General features: G+C 49.5%; 1 protein-coding gene across 1 annotated transcript; it reads left to right on the forward strand.

The window, feature by feature from the left end:
* Positions 1–942: 942 nt before the first annotated feature.
* On the forward strand, positions 943–4,104 carry LOC119448982 (uncharacterized). Its single transcript, XM_037712183.1, has 2 exons — positions 943–2,534; positions 4,062–4,104. Exons 1-2 carry the CDS (start codon positions 943–945, stop codon positions 4,102–4,104), a joined length of 1,635 nt encoding a protein of 544 aa, XP_037568111.1.
* Positions 4,105–20,555: the final 16,451 nt, after the last annotated feature.

The following is a 20,555-nucleotide window of genomic DNA, read 5'->3' on the forward strand; positions in this document are numbered from 1 at the left end:
GCAGCTACAGAGAAAAATACCACGTGATTTCCTCCGCACTTTTCTCCTAGCGCGCGGACTGGGTAGGGCCTTTCAGTTTTTGCCTTCCTCCATGAGCGCCGACGGACCGGGATCAATCACTAAAACCTACCGCGCGCTCTATCGCGACGACCATGTGCTGGGTCAAATCGTTCGGCTTGAATCGTGTTGCGCAATACCGCCGCCTATAGTTCGTTCCCTCCTCCATGACCACCGCCTTCTATTTCTCAGCAGCCGCACATTCTGCTCAACGTACGGACTACCAGTTACGTCACCTATTTGTTACGTTAACGAGGCTATATATATATATATATATATATATATATATATATATATATATATATATATATATAGCTGCCGCGTCCCAGGATTACATTTCTGTGCATTTGTACAGAAAGTACAATAATTTATTTTTGGACGCTTTTCGATTCACTCCACCTCGATGAAGATAGTCTCACTGTTCAATAAGTTGTATTTCCCCAATGGAGCAGTGTACATGTGGCAAAGTGTGCCTTCTAAAGTTGTTTTGCGCACAATATGGAAACCGCCCAATTCTTGACTAATCCACCACGCTGGGTATCTGTCACTTGTGCAGAGAAAACAATAGCTGCAACAATGCCGTAATGATCGAATAGTGATCTAACGCCGTTACACACATATATATGATGCCATAGGCACATTATATAATCTACGTTCTTTTTTTGTTCTTCTTTTCAAGTAAAGCTGAACAGTATTTGTTTGGAAATTATTTTGTGGCCAATACACCGCCTTCGGTGTGCTCTATGTCGGATGGCGCAAAGAAGAAGATAACGAAGAAGAAGGCGTCGCCATTGCTGCTGTAGTTCGTGCAGTCGCCTCGTTCGCGAGATATCCAAGCCACAGAGTAGCGATTCTTTATCTCACGTCCAAGCACCGCTGTCGCCAATGTCCAAGAAAGAGAAGAAGAGTCGCGGAGGGAGCCAGATCCCGCCGTCGAAGACCACCGAACTGAAGGTCTCTGCACGACCGAGCACACCAGCAGATTCGAAGAAAAGTTCCATCAGCGAAGCCGAACCGAAGAAACCGAGCATCGAAAAGACCGCTGTCCCGGCAGTCACTAACCCCGTCAACAAGAAGGTCTTCATCGAAGCAGTCTCTTCTGACTCAGAAACTCAAGAACCAAAGGACGGCCGAGCTCAGGTCGACTCTAGCCCCATCGGTGCGGCCGTTAAAGACGCTACGTTGAATGGTGAAGTGACCAACCGCGAGAAGGCTCGCCAGGAAAGAAGGCGTCGAAGACGCAAGCAGGGTCGCCGCTCCAGAAGGAAATCCATCGCACCTCCCGACTCTGAAGACTCGGAAACGGAGAACGTGGCTGCCGAAGCGAAGACTTCCGATGACGACGACGACAGCGAGGAAGACGACGGATCGCCGACTGAGCGCAGGACCCGCCGTTCGACCCTGCCGCAGGCCGGACGGAAACGTGATCGGGTGAAACTGGTCGACGCTTCGACAAACACTCCGCCTGCTTCGATGACGGGCCTCGTCAGCTCTGAAGCGACCGCTGCCAAGAGCGTCCAAACGAGCACCAAGGCCACTCAGACGGGAGACGTCATTTTAACACCGCGAGTCGCCAAAGGCAGTCGCGCGCAGCGTTCTTCTAAATGGGCCGACAAAAAAACTACCCAGGAAAAGTCGAGCCCAGCAACAAGACGACCGAAGCCACGTATCGCAATGTCAGACACGACCGTCGTGACTACGGAGCTCCGCGCGCCCAAGGCCACAATTTCGGAGCGTTTTTACGAAGAGACCATTTCAACCAAAGACGACAGCACGGACGACCCGTCATCGTTCAGCAGCGATTTCTTAAGTGAAGACGCATTCACGTTTTCCCGTCCAGCGAATGTGTTAACACGGCGCCCGCGGAAAAGTGGGAAGTCGAAATACGCTAGAAGCACCTTTGAACCTCGACCGGCCTACTCAACAGACCCAGCTATAGCTGAAGGACCAATAACGTCCGAGTCGCTGGAAGACGTGAACAGACTTTGTTCTTATTTGCCCACGACAAGAGGAACAGATTATGTTGGTGCGGTCGAGACGCGAGATCCGCGGTACTTGAAAAGCAACGACGATGCCAACATTGAAGAGTATTACAAAGAAGTGAGAGAAGAGCTCGTCGAAGCTAGCAGCAACGACTCTGAAGGTGAGCAAGCTAACCGAGTAGGACGTGACACAACGGTAATAGAGCGTTACAACTTCATCGACACGCCTGAGTACGCGCGTAGACTTCCACGGCAGTCAAGTGCCTTTGACGACTCGCAAACGTCTTGGCAGCCTTCCATGGATGGCACGAAAGGGCAGGGTGCTGTCTCTTCCTCGTGGAATTTTCCCAGCCGCGTCGACGTAGAAGCATCACCCACGCGATACGCATTCCAGGTGGCTGAAACAACCGCACAGGGGCAAGCCCAGCCCCCGCCAAATATGTGGCCTGGTAGCCAGGGTGCCGCACAGAGCACCAGCGTTAATCCAGTATTTCGGTATTGTCGAACGAACGCGGCCGAAACGTGCTCCAGCGAGCCTTGCGTGTCTGTACCCGCCGATGACACTCTGATGGGCACATCCGCGGCTTCAACACCGGCGGTGCGTGAAAACGCAAGCTTCCAACACTACGGCGCTGCAGCTTCGAGCTTCATGAATCGATTCCCCGTCAATGCTGAACCATGTGTTATTCATAAAGCCATGCTTCAAGGAGGCCAGATGTTACCGCTGGCCATGCCGCCCCTGGTGCGCTTCCCAACGGCCGTTCATTCGACGTGTAGTTTCCCGAGTGCATGCCACAGTTGGATGCCGAGCAGCCACCCGAGTCAATTTTGTCAGTTTCCCCAGCAGGGAACCCACTGTTGCTGTTCGTCGGTCCTACGCGGCATCGCCAGTTGCCTAGGCTGCCGACCTTGTCCGGCGAACCCTGGTCATCAGCGTCAGATCACGTGTCGTCCTGAAGAACGCTCACGTTCACGACCGTCTGCGGAAACCTGCAAAGCCCTCGAGGACGAAAGAATGGGTAGCGTCGGCCGACACGGAAGACAAGATCAGCGTGGCGTCCCTCCAGCAGGACACCCGAAGCATCCAGACGCTGGCGGGATGCCGCATCGACAAAGGAGCAGAGCACCCCGCAAAGCTTTTCCCCAAAAACAGCGCAGCGCGGCAGGGACGTCGTCTTCGGGTGCCCTCCGTCAAAAGAACGGGACAAAAGAGAGGTCGTCTTCTAAGCAGTCGGTGGCAGGAACGACACCGCCTCTAGCGGGCTCACCGTCGCGACAGCTTCGCGGCAGCAAGCAAGAAGTACGAGTAGCTCGTGCCAAACAACCCGGAAGGATGTCACCCAGAAAGAGCAATGAGAGGGCCGCAACTTCCTCAAGTTCACGTCGTCAGCTGCGGGACCATGCAGATGAGACGACGGCTCCCTGCTCGAGCACCGAGTCTCGTCCTGAACGATCTCGTCTACCACCAGAGGATCTTCAGTAGATTCGCCTAACCAGTTGGCCAAAGCTGTTAAACGAGTAACATTTTCACGTGAGAATGCCACCGAGTTCATCCATAACCATTTACCGAGCCACTCTCATCTCCTTTCTGTTAAGAACCGAGTTTAGAATCTGCTACAATGAACGGTGCGCAATATACCGATATTACCTATATTCGCTGGTAAATGTGATGATCACGGATGGTAACTTTATTTATTATTAGGGTGTCTTGCGTTTTTACCCGGCGCATATATGGAACCTATGGAATAGTTGCTTGTATAAACTTTCTTCCAGTAACTGTTTAGGCTTGTCGAAGTGGTGGTTTTGTTAAGTCATAGCCTCCTCGATAACTCTGTGCATGTCAAACGGCGCTCGATCGGCCGTCGCTTTTCCCTCTCCCTATTGGTCGTTTCCACCAAGAGATGGCGCCACCAACGTAGACTAGCTCATGACTCCTGTCATGTGCCCACGTCTCCGTCTCTCCGTTACCTCCGCTGGGATCGCAAGTAGGGTGCATTGTTTTTGTCGGTTTTTCTCGTGCAGTACGCTCAAACCTAGCAACATTGGTGTGGTCCGCGTATTTTAAACCACCTTGCGTGATCGTGAACCTGAGCTTAACGCTGAGCGACCATGATTGCTAGATGCTTTTGACGTGCGATCATCTAAAAAAAAATAAAAAAATCCGAAGAGGCCACGCTGTTTCACACACATGTGCGGGTAAAGCCAACACCATCTAGACTTTTAAAAGTCTAGGTGGTGTTGGTAAAGCACCGTGAACTTCTTCACGTGGATACATGTAACTTCGCGCAACGCATATAGTGACAGAAGCGCCCTCGGGATTTTGTATGTCTGAACTGCATGCATCATTCAGCAAAGCGTTTGCACTAAAATATTTGCTCGAATCTTGCTTATTCAAGGCATGCGGCGCTTTTCTAGGTCCTTAAATATGTGTTTCTATTTTTCCTGGTCGCCAAGGCACACGGACGTGGTAGACAGTGCAAAGGTTTCTGGGTATGAATATTCACGTCGGCCACAACGCGCATATGATGCAAGATAACTTGGGGAAAACTTGTCTGAAAGTCATAAAAATAGTATGCTACTAACGTGCGCCGAGGCCCGAAGGACAGCTCACTATATAAGAATGAAGGAAGAAGAAGAATATAAGAAGGACGGCTCACTATAGAGCAGCGTCGAAAGCAGTTTTTGACAAGATATATCTGTAAGAACGCTTGCCGACTTGCGTATTTTCTGCACTTTACTACGGTAACTAAGGGCGTATTAACCACAATGAACAAAGTCGCGGTTTTTTTTTTTTGCTACGTGCGACGCGCAATCCGCTTTGACGCTAAGTTGCTGCAAGCGCGCTCGCACTTTCACAGACTGTATTCGAGACACCACTATGGTGCTCTACAGCGTTATAAACACTGCTCTGGTCACTCAGTGGATCGTTGTTCCACCTTCGCAGCAATTAAAACAGCGCGTCCTACGTGAGACCTACGCTCCCAATCTATCGTCGCGACGAGAAAAGTACCCCGCCACTTCTGCAACATACCGTACACGTGCGAGGAGAATTATGGAGCGCCAACAAGGAACCTGCCTAACTATTGTCTGCCGTGGAAGTGGAAGAAGAAATGGCTTTTATACTTCTACCTACTTGTTTTCTAGAAATGGACAATGAATAAACGGAAGACGCGGACACCTCGGAAACGGCGGTAGTGGGTTCGCCTGGCTTTGCAAAAGCGCGAGAAGTTGGGTCACGCCAAGGTTTCGTTGCCGCACCTCCCGTCGCGCGACGTTGAATACTATCGCGAATATTGCTGACAATACGTTTTAGTGCCACTCTTGTCGTAGAGCAAGGGCTGGTTCTTGATCGCGTCGATCAGCATTACAGCCTACACTTTTGGTGCCATGTTCAATTTTACGACCGGTTTTTTACATGCTAGTGTAGCTTCCAGTGAAGCAGAACGACTTTCCGCCGCGTTTCCGCTTCGCCATGGCGAAAAAATCGGCCCGAGACCGATTTGGCTCGCAGCCTGTTTTGCCGCCTAGGCGGGCGGATTTTTGCAAGATTTTGCCGCTTCCGACAGTTTCGATACCAAGTGTGAACGTAGCCTTACTCTGCCAACAACCGCGCTCGTCGCTCGCCCGCACCGTCTCTTATCTCCACACGGCTCTGACCTTTATGCACTGTGCATTCGCCGCTCAGTTTCTGTTGAAGCGATAGACAGCACGTACCTTCGCCCGCTGCAGCTTATGCGCTTGCTGCCAGCGTTTTGACAGTCGTTGTCTGCAGTCATTCAGTGTGATCTATTCATGTTTGTTTGTGCGCGCTCACAAACAAACATGAATAGCCAAACGCGAGCCAAATCGGCCCGAGACCGATTTGGCCGAGACCGATTTGGCTCGCAGCCTGTTTTGCCGCCTAGGCGGGCGGATTTTTGCAAGATTTTGCCGCTTCCGACAGTTTCGATACCAAGTGTGAACGTAGCCTTACTCTGCCAACAACCGCGCTCGTCGCTCGCCCGCACCGTCTCTTATCTCCACACGGCTCTGACCTTTATGCACTGTGCATTCGCCGCTCAGTTTCTGTTGAAGCGATAGACAGCACGTACCTTCGCCCGCTGCAGCTTATGCGCTTGCTGCCAGCGTTTTGACAGTCGTTGTCTGCAGTCATTCAGTGTGATCTATTCATGTTTGTTTGTGCGCGCTCACACCACGCTTGTTCATTCAGTTAGTAATAGTCGGGCCGCATTTTCCAACGCACGCTACACATGTAATGCTGCCCGGATCGGCAGTGCAGCGCTACAGGTGTGTCCCTTCGCACGCGCTGCCCACGGGAAGCGCTTCTCATCAACACCACCGTCTCACACGCGCCTTCTCGTGGTCATCGAGTCTCTCTTCATGTCGGTCTACTTACGCCGCAGCACACCTGCTTACTTAATCAGCTCATGTTTACTACAATTCATATTGCTACCAAAGCCGCTCACCTTACTTCGTATGACATTGCTGTGTTGCTATCGCATTCATTGCTTCGCCCTTAGGGCGAAATTGTGACATTTTTTTCTTTATTAAGAGCGAAGCTGTTTAAGCCAGCCGGAATTTGTGGTTCGTGTCAAGAAACTGCCGCGCCGTAGCCATGATAACCAGGAGGGCGGAGGAGGGGGGCGCGGCGCATGCGCACGCGGTCTCCTCTTCGCCAACTCCCTTCCCAACCCCCGCCTCTCTTCTCCGCGGCGCGCTCAGCCAGGGGAAAAAAAAAGGCGAAAGCTTGCACGAGGCTGCGCAAAGCTTGACCATAGCCTCTATGGCTTGACCAGGCGCGGATCCAGGGGGGATGTCCGGATGTCCTGACCCTCCCCCCCCCTCAGATTTCTGCATACGCATAGCCCACTCGCTGACAGGGGGATGGCCCTGTCACAAAAAAGTATGGCCACCAGCATTCTTCAAAATTATTTTTCGTGAGTACCAGTGGTATCAGCCATGTAGAAGTAAAGCTAGCTCACTCACAAGCTTAGTTGTACTCCGTAGGGGTGTGGTGTCGCGAAGTTGCCGTAGTTACTTTTTCTCATGAATAGCTTGGACCTCCTGGCGCCTGGATGTCCGCGCGAGCGCCTTCGCGCCTGATCAACTGAGTTCCCCATTGGGGTGTTATCGGTTGCCTCATTTGCTGTCATCAATTCCGCGACCAACTTGCTTAATGAAAGAGATCTCGCGCTGAAGTGTTCATATATAAATAATAACAACTAACAGCTAAACTAAGAGCTACGCATAGGCAACTTATTTTTAACTGTAGCACTCATTGTGATCACAGTTACACATTGAAAATATCCAGTACGAGCACAGTACCATTCGTACGCTACAAGTTTTTCATTGTAACTTCGCAGTTTTATTGTCGTACATTAAGCATAGGAGGCTCAAAGCCGCCGGATCCGTTTACCTGAGTGGGCGTTCTCGCGGAGCGGGGCGAAGCCTCGAGCCGCGGCTGCGAAGTGGGGAAGCATGACGTCAGCGGCCAACGCCAGCGCGCGGGCCTAGGATGGCGTCGCGTGGTTAGAGAAGCGGGAGCAGATGCGCGCCTTGTGTAAAAGGATGACGTCGCGTGGGAAACAAAACATGAAGACGGTGGCTCGCGCTCTCGGCTACTATGCCACATCGTTCTTCTTGTAGGTGGCGTCGTGAGTCTTCATACGCGGTAATTCGCATATCGTAAACAACCAGCGTAGTTGTTGCCGCGTTGGAGCGCAGTCCTCCAATGCAAACTAAGGTGTCTCAGCCGAACACAAAGAATCTTCTTAAGGAAATCAAGGTGTCCCAACAGAACTCCAAAGACGGACCCCTGCTTACGCATTTATAACGAACCTGCGACAGATCATCCCAAATTTTATTTTAAGAAACAATACAGGCTAGATATACCTGGTGTTCAAAATTAAGCTTTATGGTTTTCTGAAAATTAGGCACTGGGAGGCACGTGGAGACCAGCTGCGCAAATAAATTGTGTCCAGGGGGACACAAAGTGAGATAATTATCGCTGTCAGCATCCGAATTAACCTAAATTGAATAATTAACTTTTTATTGACGCAGTGAGTGTGTATGTTTGTATTCAAAAGTTAGAGGCAGTCGTGTTTCTACACAGTTTCACTTGGAAGAATTCTTCTAGTATGTCTATGCTCCGAGATATCCAACTCCAAATTTTAATTGTCGTTCGCATGATTACGCATGCAAGAGAGCGAGGAACGGCGCAAAGCTCCTCCCTGATGTCGACGCGGCTGTTGGGTGCGGCGTTAAGTCTGACAACGCGGTGGAGGCATTGGCAAAGACAATAACTGCTCCCCTTCCCCTCACGGCTGGCGAAAAAAAAATATCGAGGAACCTGTAACCGCTGTCGTAACACGCCACCGCGCAGCCTGTAAAGATGGCGGCAGCTGCCATGCCAAGAAAATGGCGAGAGCGGAGAAGCCGGAGGGCAGTGCGCATGCGTAATGGTGACTAGACGACCGGGCATGGTCCTTGTTTGGGCTACGCAAATAAAGTGACTGCTGATTTCCAAGTATTGTAAGTTTTATTGAAATCAAAAGCAACAACTGCATCATCAACAGCAGAAGCCTTTTTAGCTATTCTAACGAATATTTAATACTGCCGCTTTAAGTTTGGTGTTGTCATGCACAAATATTATGACAACACTTCACCCATCAAGATGTCAATGCCATAAAAATGTTCGAAATGCCTCCCTTCCACAGCAACGCAAAGCATAAACCGCTCTCGCGTCGACTCGATTATTCTGCGCAGTACCACAATTGAAATTTGGAGTCGGATGTCTCGGAGCACGAACACGCTAGAATAATTCTTCCGACTGATACTGTGTAGAAACACGACTGCCTCTAAGTTTTCAATACAAACATACCCACTTACTTCAGTCGACAAAAAATAATTGTTCAATTTTAGTTAATTGGGCTGCTCACAGCGATAATTATCATCTCACTTTGTGCCCCCCTGGCCACATAACTTAATTGCACAGGTGGTCTTCGCGTGCCTCCCAGTGCCTAATTTTAAGAAAACCATAAAGCTTAGTTTTGAACACCCTGTATTACCAGGCACAGCCGCCAAGCACATGGCTGTATTGGGTAACGTGCTTTTCCTATAAGCTCGGAGAAACCGATACCTGGCTTCGCTATAGGGCTTCTTCCTCTTTCTGGGGTTTTACGTGACAAAGGCAGTTCTGATTATGAGGCACGCCGTAGTGGACGACTCTGGATTAATTTGACCCCCTGCAGGGTTCTTTAACGTGCACTACAACGCAGGCACACGGGCGTTTTTGCATTTCGCCTCCATCGAAATGCGGCCGCCGCGGCCGGGATTCGATCGCGCGATCTCGTGCTCAGCAGCGCAACGCCTGAGCTGAATGAGCCACCACGGCGGGCTACAGGTGTTGCTCTAGCCCTATAAAACGCGGGTTTATCTTGAGCAGAAACTTTGAATTTCGGTAAATGAGAAGGCCTACTATCATCATCATCATCATCATTGACAGAAGCTGACCCTCCCCCCCCCTCTCAGAAAAAAACCTGGATCCGCCCCTGGGCTTGACACAGCGAAACTGGCCGATTGATATCGAGTGGCTAGCCTCCAACGCGTTCGGCGTCGCAAGCAACAGCGTTCTTGGCACTGCGCCAACCTTGGTTAGCCTGCCTGCGTTTGTGGCATGCCAGGAACGCTGTCGCTCGTAGGCGCCGACGCGTCCAGCGCTAGTCACGCGAAATGTCTCGAAAGGGAAGGTACCTCCGAAAATGATCGCTCGAGAATACTATTCTACATCCGTAGTTAAGTTAAACCAAGTTAACACCTAGCAGGAACCAAGTTAATACCTAGCAGTAGCAGCCAGTAAGACTTGAGGATCGACAGTTTCGCTGTACCTAAGCTTTGCACGACCGAGTGCAAACTTGCCCGTTTTTTTTTTTTTTTTTTCTTCATTTCAATTTCAACTGCAGCTAATTCTCCCGATGATTTCCCCGATATCATTGTCTGTTGGCTTTATACGGTCATGAATAACAAAATCAAGCCCCTTGGTTTCCCTTCTGCTCTGGTTAGTGAGATGCCATTCGAGCCTATTAAGCGCCATTTTCTCCATAACTTTTCCCACACAGGAAGTGAGGTATATCGGTCGAAGGTTGGCCACCTTGGGGGGTGATTTGCCAGGGCATAGCCTCCTCTATACTTTTCGTGCCCGCGCGTTGGCGCGGAATACACAGGCGCCGTCCGTCCCTCATAGTTCCGGTGCTTGCCGCTAGAAGCCGCCCCGATCCCACAATACCAGCAGACGACGTGGCCTATGTGCACGCTTGCATTGGTGATCGTCTAGAAACGTCTTCATGGCATTAGACTATGCGTATACGCTAAATAGGGTGCACACATAAAATTTTTAACACAAACACTGTATGCGGAATGCAATGCGAACTTTTATATTTGATTTCGCGCTCATAGCTTGAGCACTTTTCGAAACAACGGTTTGGCGTGTAAATCTTTCGCAAAGTCGTGTTTGTCAGTCACGCTCGTCGCGAAGTTCACAAAAAATGGACGGAGAAACTTCATAAACACAACGTCCAAGAGTTTTTCATGATGGCCTGGGGCTGACCACTTGAGTTGTACACGTTTCTGAAGTACTTTCGCGGCGTTGTCAACGGCAGCCTTTAGTGGCTGCTTCATCTTTCTCGCTTTTGCGAGGAAAACTTTCAGGTACTTCTTTAGCGAATGCAGAACCATTACAAGCTCAGCAGACGGATAGAGGAGTCCACCTCTGTCCTGGTGCCTAATTAAGGCATCCGATGGCGTAGAAGTGTTTGGTTTCGTTACTAGAGTGAAGCATTCATCACAGGAAATGGTTTCGTGGATTTTTCGTGCGATATATCCGCCAACCATTGCTAGTGCAGCAACATCTGGTGTTGGGAGCAACGTCTTCCCCCTGTCGAGATGCTCCTCGAGGGTCGTGGTACGCTTCCTGAGGGCTGCATCGCTTCTTTCGGTTTGCTTTCGAGGCTGCAAATATGATGGATACTCTTGGAAGACGCTGGGCATAACGCCTTTCTTCAGTCTTCGCGTCGTGCACCCTTCTTTAAAGTCGGACGGGACGAATTAAGTGTCGGCTACAAACAGTGGAATAACAAGATGTGCTATTTGGGGTCCAGTTGTCTCTCGAGATTACCTTAAGCCACTTTTCGCGAAGTTCTTGGTCACTGGGAATTTCGTGGAATGATACTCCGGTTTCTTTCCGGCCGCTCCATGGTTTGCAGTGCGGTACGCAGCAGTACGGCATTGTGCAGCATTCGGGGCGCAACCAAACTTCTGAGCTTGGACAGCCGCCTTTTCTCTTTATCGGTAGTGCTGCACACAACAAAAATACCATTTTTAGGCATGTTGCCTTGAAACAAGCGAATTTTCTTTACGATGTAACACATTTAACAGAGAACTTACCCGAGTCGACCAAAAGTTGGAAGAAAGCGCACACAGGCACGGCTGTCTCAGTGAGTGCTGCAGTTAGCAAAGCACTTTGGGGACACGCACCACACTAGAAAGAACATCAACTGGCAAGCAGAGTTTTAGAACAAGCACGGTAAACTAATTTTGCACGCGGCGGGAAAACCGCAGCGTAGCGGTGTGCACCTGCTGTTGCAGCGAACGCCGAGTGAGCTATTATGGGACGCGAGCGCCCCTAGGGGAACGCCGAGGCGTTCAGGGGACGGCGGTGAGGGACCGACCGCGCAGGCACAAAAGTTATAGAGGAGGCTATGGCCAGGGTGTTGATGTAGAACGACAAGGGCTTCTATCCACGATTTGTGCACACGTGCCATTTCCCCTACCTCGCTGATAAAGTAAAGTAAGTGTTCTTGACGAATCGCAGGGAGGTTATGAAGCATCGCGTAAATGACTGGCCCAGGGGTAGAATTGCGCTGGAACTGCGTGAGCGCTGACTGAAGCTCTTGCATAGTAAATGGCGAGTCCATCCCCTCCGGCCTTGTTTGTACAGCCATGGTTGCGCCGGTGGAAGTGGTGGTGTGTCAAACTAAGGACTGAACGTGTCACGGAGCTCTTGAATGAGTTCATCAGTGGAACAACCATTCTGCAGTTGGTACCGTTGAAGTGCGTAGCGCTGTTTTGACTGACCAATCAGAATCGGAAAAGCTGCCAAACCTTGGACGTGTGGTGATCGTTGAGGTCCTCGCACAACTGCCGTCACCTCTGTGGCGCAAGTTTGTCAGCGTATAGGTATGGCCATATCTTGGGTGATAACGTGAATGCGCTGATGCAAGTTTTTTTTTTCTTTTTTCTGCCGTCGCTATCTGCTGTCAAGTTTTCGACGTCGTTCCCAGAGTGCTAGTATCTCGTAGTATTATCTAACACTTCGTAGTAGCATCTATAAATAGCACCTAACACATCTCATATTGACCCTTTTCGCGGCGCTCCCGTGGGCGCTGCCATGTTTGATCACGTGGTGACGCGTCCATTGTTTGCCTCGGCTGCCTCCGTTGCGTCCGCCTTTACAATGCAAGCGCGTGACGCCGGTGCGGCGCAGCAAACCTCCGTTTCGACGCATATAGTAGACGGTGGCTTTGTGCACGGCACGACGCTTTGACCGCAGCTTAAGAGGGCATGTAAGTGCTTTCAGAGCTCGTTACGCTTTGTCCAAACGGCGCGAGCAGCGTATACGATGTTTGCACTATAAAAGCAGGGCTAGAAATGTATTCCAACTGTGCAAACTTTCCGCTTATGTATTAAATCGGGATCAGTGTGCTCTTCGTTCTTTATTTGGCAAACATTTTGAAGCAGCGGCTTGTCATGTTTCTGGCTCAGTAAAGTTCCTAGGGTCCTCGGTGCGGCCACTATCTGACTGTTTATTTTAAGCCTAATCGCTCGCGGGTGTTCTCTGCTGCGATAGATTTGTTCTTGTTGCGCACAAAGCTTGGAATGTGAATGTTCTGTACTTTGCGGTAGCCTGTAGCAAAGACGTATTATTTATCGCTAGTCCCTCGCTTACTTTGTGGACCGTCACGAAACATTCAGCTTGCAACAGCATGTCTTGTAGGTGTAGTCGCCGTCACTCATGCTTCAGCACACTGATTCAAGTGTGCGCCCATTCACTTATTGCGGATGCGTTGGCGACAGGGTGGGCGCAAGTTTACATGCGAGTATAGGGGTGGAAGTCTGTAGACAATGCGCGAGAAACTTACTATGGCAGTAAGTGGCGCTACTTTTCCAACAAGCGGTACTCACTCTTAAGTGCGACATTCCGGAGTTGAAGTCCTTAATTTGGAGGTTAGCTATACAGCGCTGGCGGATGAATTATCTCTTTTTATCCTTGATGATGATGATACACTTTATTAAATAAAAAGTTAAAAACTAAATTATGGGGTTTTACGCGCCAAAACCACGATCTGATTATGAGGCACGCCGTAGTGGGGAACTCCGGAAATTTTGACTACCTGGGGTTCTTTAACTAAAAAGTAAGAATAGCCGTTGTGGAGACGGTCCCTCAGTCAGGGTCCCGCCGGGCACGCCTTTCATCGCTGCAGCGATGAAGGTTGCCAAGTGAGGAAAGCCGTGCATCGCGAAGGGCGGCAACACCTTATGTAGCAGCGGCGACACAGGTTGATTCCATTCCTTAATATATGAATCACTATTTTTGCAGCGAACTACGGCACACGTCTTCCCTTTATCGTTACACATTTTGCAGCACGAATTGGGCACAGTGCATTAGCGAACACCCAGTTGCATTTCCGACAGCTGATCGCACAGTAGCAGGGCAGAAGCAGTAATGGTTTCGTATTCGTGCGCATTCGCTGAGGCAACGTATGGCGCGCTGCCGAAAGCGCCATCTCGTTCCTCTAGAGCAAACTGCTCCGCGAAAAGGGTCAATAGCACCGAGTGCGATATGAGGTGTACGTGTGCTGAGAAACAGCTTCAAGTACTAGACTTACCCATGTGTTGGGATTCCGTGCTTTCATCAATTTCTTCCTCTTCGAGCTTGCGGCGTGCTTTGTTCCAGTCGTGTAGTTCCCTAGTGAGACGCTTTTCCAGACTGTCCTTTCTGCAGGGGTATTAGTATCTCAATGATGTGATCAGCTGCCCAGTGCGGCTTGGGAGTTTTCCCATTGGATGTATCGGTGGCTTATGGCCCAGGAAAGATCAGGGTTGGTGTCCTGTTCCCTCGAGTTTCCTAGCCTCGTTGTGGTGGTGACATCGTTCATGAGGTTTGCACGGCGATCTGCCACGAATGTGTTCAATCTTCTGCCGAGAGTCGACGACTGTGTGTATCCCCAGGTGGGGTGTTGGTAGCTGAAGTCGCCTAGCTAGTAATGTAAGCTGCAGCGTAGCGTACTCTTGCATGGAAGTGAATCAGGAGAGAGCAGCATCAAATAATTTCGATTGTATGGCCGTGGACATCTGTTCGTGTGGCTACCTGCTAGGCAGCAGTGGAGTTAAAGGCAAATATTGAGTCAGCGTGGACTGTTGAAATACCATTCCAGAAACCTCGCAGCGTTCATTTCGCACCAAGGAAAGACTTTAAGAGAAAATCGCGCCTGAAGGGTTCGCATACCTCTAGCGCAATTCAAATCGCCAGCCCCCGAGCGGGGAGTGGTGACGTTGCATACGCCATCACCACTCTTAGCTCTCGTCGGTGAGTAAAACCATGAGTAAAACGGTGCTCGACATGCGCCCGACAGACGGCTCTACGGTTTTTTGTGCGAAACGCAAACGCGCGGTCATGGAGAAAACGAACCATGACAGAGCGTTAGATTCACTGCTGCAGCTGCTCTTGGTCAAGTGGCGTGGACCGTTCGGTCATCCCGCGACATCACATGGACGTCGAATTCTCTGTTAATTGCAGTTTGTGTGAGCTGCGCGAGCCAGCAAAACCAGCGCAGTACTATCCGATAACGAAACTACTGAACTACGAAACTTCTATGAAGCGCGAAAGCCTGGGCAGCGCAGGGTCGAGCGAAAACGAAACCTTTCAGCCACCCGCGTCGTTGTGTAGGGTAAGGTTAACGAGTTCTTTTTTTTTAAAAGAATCGAATAGAACTCGACAAATAGCATTTTCTTCCGTCTTACAATGCAATGCAATTATATTTTTTATTACGAGAGGTTCAGTACTAGTGACAGAATTATGAGGAGTGCCTACGCCATTGGGCTTGATTGTCCCGGATGAGTCGCAAATCGTGGCCTGCTTCATTTACTTCAATTTCTCTATTACTAAAACTTTGTTCGCGATAACATTGACGTTTTAGACGTTCTCGGGCATTAAACTATCTGTATATAACTTGACTTGAGTGAGAGACAGAAGAAAGGGGAAAGGCCGGGAGGTTAACCAGATGGGAAGATCCGGTTTGCTGCCCTACGCTGGGGAGAGAGGGGAGGTAAATTAAAGTGACGGCAAGGTAGAGATAAAGAAGCAGAGACACAATCACAAGCGGTCACAGGTGGCACCGTTTTAGGTCGTTGCATATGTTGCAACAGATGGAGTCCCCCACTAGAGCACTGCACGGGCCTGATTTTTCGGCCCGAGCCCGGCCCGGGCCCACTTTACGAGGCCCGAGCCCAGCCCGGGCCCGTAATACAAAGCCCGAGCCCGGCCCGGGCCCGAGCGTACATGACCAAGACCAGCCCGGGCCCGACCCGGGCCCGTGTTACTGAGCCCGGGCCCGGCCCGGGCCCGGGCGTTCATTACTAAGCTTAGCTAGGGCCCGCGTGTGCATGACCAGGCCCGGCCTGTAAGAAAAAAATTCATTTTTTTTACTTACAGATTGTACCGTATCTGTCAGCCTCACCTTCTCGAGGTTTAATGAGCTGCAGTATATAAGCAATAAAAGGCCGAAATCTTTGTTTCTCCCACGGGAACATCAGTAATCCGGCCCATTGCCTGTGCTACTATTTTTCTGGTGGTGCGCATGTACTTACCTTGATTTGTACGATATGGTTCTATGATGTCGTTTAGCATGCAAATATACAGGGCCTTTCATTTTAGCTGAACCAAATTTTTAAAGATTGCCTGTGGCAGATAGCACAGTTACAATCCTTGATCTAAACTACTCGATGAGGCGGCCATTACTTCCCCGAGATATCAAAACGCCTAATTGAAGAATTAACATAATTACGCTAATTAACGTTTTAATTAATTATTTCATGGCACATCTTTCAATCCACTAATTATATCCGCCGAGTTCGCAAGGCGTATCCACTTGGAACGAATTCTCAGGACTAAACCAGTTTCGAGATAATAATTTTCAAAGTGTCCGACGAAATCAATCAAATCAAATCAATTTATCGTCCAGTTTACATGCTGGACGGTCATTTTGGACTAAAAGCTACATATGTAGCTTGACATTACCCGAAAGACCACACATGCAAAATAATTCACATATATTTCCAGCTATCGCTGGAATTCCTCATAGACGAAATAGCTATGAATGGAAAGGCAAATAATATTTGCGTAACGGCGAGTTAACAGAATTGGAAAAGTTTTAACAGAATGCATTTTAAACAACACTACAATAACAATACTAGCTATACAGAACAACGCAGCACCAGCTATACAACATAGCATGAGACTGAATTTTACAAGATCAACATTTGCTAAGAAAACGAAACAGGATTTACATTATATACTCAGAACCATACAGAAAGGCAGAATAATAATCACATCAGATACATTACAAGTGACCAAAGTGTCAGCTGAGTTCCTTCTTACTGAAATTACCGCCATTTTTGTATCTATTGAAAGTGAATGGTAGGTCATGTATTAACGACTGATGCTTATAGAGTGTTCTGAAGTATGGAACTGACCATATCTCAGGATTTCTTGTGTTCGCATTAATGCGACGACGCTCTAAGGAGGCTAATTGTTTTTTGTAGTTACAAGCCAATTCTGACATGGATGGCCTAATGGATGGTAAAAACGCCTACTTGAATATTCAACATAATTATGCGAATTAACTTTTTAATTATTTTACGGCACATCTTTCAATCTACGAATTATAGCCGCTGAGTTCGCAAGGTGTATCCACTTGGAACGAATTCTCAGGACTGAACCAGTTTCGAGATATTAATTTTCAATATGCCCGACAAAATTCATGGGCGTTCCAATTAACTTTTTGAGGAAAACGCTGTTTCATGCATTGAAGCAAAAAGTAACTGGCCTTAGCGCTAAAATAATGCCATATTATCGACACTGGTAATAGTGCGATCGCAAAAGCGGTAACATGGAAATGGTTTGAGGAGTGGTTCTTTGTATAATTTATTTTTCCTTACGCGGAAACAATGTTCGCTTTTGCGGAAAAGGAAAAAACAAATTAGCGTAGCTTGCACTGGCTGCGCAATGCTAACGAGACAGTGGAGATGATGGGCACCTAGCTAGTCCTGGCTTTTGGACTAGACTAAGCACTACTAAGTCATCCCCAGCATTTCCCGGAATTTATTTACTATTGATTGGCTATTGATTAGCTATTGATTGGCTATTGATTGTCTATTGCAGGATATTGGCCACGTATTTGGGATAGGCTAAGCACTACCAAGTTATCGGAATTTATTGATTATTGATCATTATCGATTAGCTATTGATTGGCTGCCGATTGGCTATCGTAAGGTATTGGCCACGTATTTGGGCTAGGCTAAGCACTACCAAGTCATCCCCAGCATTTTCGGGAATTTATTGATTATTGATCGATTATCGACTAGCTATTGATTGGCTATCAATTGCCTATCGATAGGCAATTAGTCCCCACTATTCTTAGCTAGACTTATCCTCGCTCAGCTTCGCTAGTTCACAGGTGTATGTGCCATTGCGCTTGGACCCTTTCTGCACTGCTGCCAGGATCGGCCCACATTTTTGGATTCAGCAGACACATTAGGCCCGACTGAAACAGCTCCGCTATTAAAAATGAGAACTTCATCTGTTTTACTATTTTCTTTGATAAGATATAGTCATCTGATAAGATATACACTCAAGACAGCGGTGTGGATCTGAGAACAAATGGGGATAACCGATATTCTAATTGAAATTGAGCGGAAAAAATGGAGCTGGGCAGGCCATGTAATGCGTAGGATGGATAACCGATGGACCATTAGAGCTACAGAATGGATACCAAGAGAAGGGAAGCGCAGTCCAGGACGACAGAAAACTAGGTGAGGTGATGAAGTTAGGAAATTCGCAGGCACAAATTGGAATCAGCTAGCGCAAGAGAGGGTTAATTGGAGATCGCAGGGAGAGGCCTTCGTCCTGCAGTGGACAGAAATATAGACTGATGAAGATGATGACCGTCATCTAGCATGTGTCACTTCAGCTTGGCAGCCCAGAATGCATTGAATCATGCAATGCATAACGGTCGCGTGTGCTCGAAGGCCTACTTAGGCCCTTCAATGAGCGGGCCCGAGTCTGGCCCGCTCATTGTGGCTTCAAGCCCGAGCCCGGCCCGGGCCCGTGGCCTAAAGCCCGAGCCCGGCCCGGGCCCGCGGCTTTAAGCCCGGGCCCGGCCCGAGCCCGCCGACAAAACGATTCGGACGGCCCGGCCCGGCCCGCGGGCCGGCCCGGGCCCGTGCAGTGCTCTATCCCCCACTACGGCGTGCCTCATAATCAGAACTGGTTTTGGCACGTAAAACCCCATAATTTAATTTTTTTTTTTGTTATATTGTTCGAATCAGCGGGAGTTCCACTGCCATATTGTGAAGTGCGATGATGCTGGTGGAGTGGGGGAAGGGGTGACTACCTTTGTTTCAGTGGCCATGTTGGGTTTCACAAACGGCGGAATTAAGGATACATCATTTATGAGGGTGTACGGTGTTTTCTAAGCCCTACAGGCGAGACATTTGTGCTAATTGGTCTCCCAAAGAGGTAATAGCTTACCTAAGTGGGCGTTGGATCTGCTCGCGTATGATCTGCAAAATTGTTGCTTCAGCCATCTGTTGCAATATGTGACAGACGCGTATTTCAAACCCTTCGGTTTCTGCGCAGGTGTATGCTGGAGGAGCAGAAGAGGGGATATTGGTGGTTGGAGCTGGACCACTCATCTAGTGGTCCTTTTTCTGAGATAGTGTGTATGTAGACGTTTGGCGTGACAGTTGCCAATACCTAGCTGTCAGGACCTGGAAGTCCAAGGACCTGGGCATGCAGTTGCCAGGCTGAGCGTGGTAGCGGCTGCTCGGATTGCTGTGCGGGCAACTTGCCCGGTGTTTTGGCGATGCTAACCTTTTGCTGCGAACTTGACTAGGTCTTCGGCGCAAGCCAGCTTCTGTTTTTACTACGCTGCCGCATCAAACCACCATTCCTCTCGGCTCACCCTCGCAATCTTTCCCTCGCACCTAGAGAATACGGTGCGCGATCGCGATGTTATCGCTCTTGCACTTTATATGGAACGTTACAGCGACGCCGATGGCGGAAATTCGCCTAGACTGTTAATCTATTTTCTATAAAGCGTTCCAAAACTGCGGCCTTGGCCACGCGGAGCTCCGTAGTCACGACGGTCGCGTCCGACATTGCGATCCGCGGCTTCGGTCGTCTCGATCTTGCTGGGCTAGACTTTGTCTGGGTCGTTTTCTTGTCAGTCCGTTTAAAACAAAATGGGCTCCAATCAACGCTGTGCTGTAAAGCTTCGCTGGTTGGCCACCGAAGCTATGGTATCACCTGACCCGATCGACCAATGTGACGTAGCCTTGAATGGCCGAGCAGCACGACGCCGTTGTGCATATAGACGTTGCTGTTCCTTTAGTCGCTCATCGTATTCGTGCTGCTGTTCAGGCACCCTATATGTGGCTTGCTTAGGGTAGGAACCGCTGCGTCCTGACTAGCCTGAGCACGACGCCGCTGTGCATATTGGCGTCGCTGTTCCCGTCGCCGCTCATCGTATTCACGCTGCTATTCAGGAGTCCTATGCGCGGCTTTTCCATAGTGCCATCACAACACAAACGAAATTAGTTGCTACGCAGCTTCTTTTACATATTACAGTGTAGTTACGTCACTCAATGCGTCGTCAGCTACAGTTGTCACTTCCCGGCAACTGCAGCTTATGCAACCGTAATCTTTACTGCGAAACGCTATGCGAGAAGGCGAGCTTTCTTTTTTCTTTTCTCCCGCACGGCCGGCGCTGCCGCGGATGCGTGAAGCTTTACGGATGCGCGGAAGCGAGCGCCATCTGATGGTGCTGCAAAGAACCCAGCGGCGCACGCCTTCGACTGATTGGTTGTTTTTGGCTGCGGAGAGAAGAAATCCCAGAATCCTAGTCATATACAGCATCGCTGTAAAAAATCCGAGGACACCTAAGCATGAGTTGCGAATACGAAATCAACGCCACTCAGCGGTCCTTCGAGTTATGAACTCATCGCGGGCAAGCGAGCGCGTGTACACGCTTGGCGCGTTTTGATTTGGTCCTACCGAGGCGCAGATAACACAGGCTTCCGAGAGCGAGGGTGACGTGCCGTCGCGGCGATTCCCTCTCCTGTCACACAAAGCCCGGCACGCTAAACCTGCAGCAGGTGTCCCCTTTCGCCCGCTCTGCTCCG

Source organism: Dermacentor silvarum, chromosome 4 (assembly GCF_013339745.2).
Source record: "Dermacentor silvarum isolate Dsil-2018 chromosome 4, BIME_Dsil_1.4, whole genome shotgun sequence".
Taxonomy (NCBI): domain Eukaryota; kingdom Metazoa; phylum Arthropoda; class Arachnida; order Ixodida; family Ixodidae; genus Dermacentor; species Dermacentor silvarum.

Bases quoted from the DNA above. Each gene is read 5' to 3' on its own strand.
- LOC119448982 (XM_037712183.1), top strand. From the start codon at position 943: ATGTCCAAGAAAGAGAAGAAGAGTCGCGGAGGGAGCCAGATCCCGCCG. The intron at 2,535-4,061 runs GTATTGTCGAAC...TTTCTCGTGCAG, and splicing joins AGCGTTAATCCAGTATTTCG to TACGCTCAAACCTAGCAACA.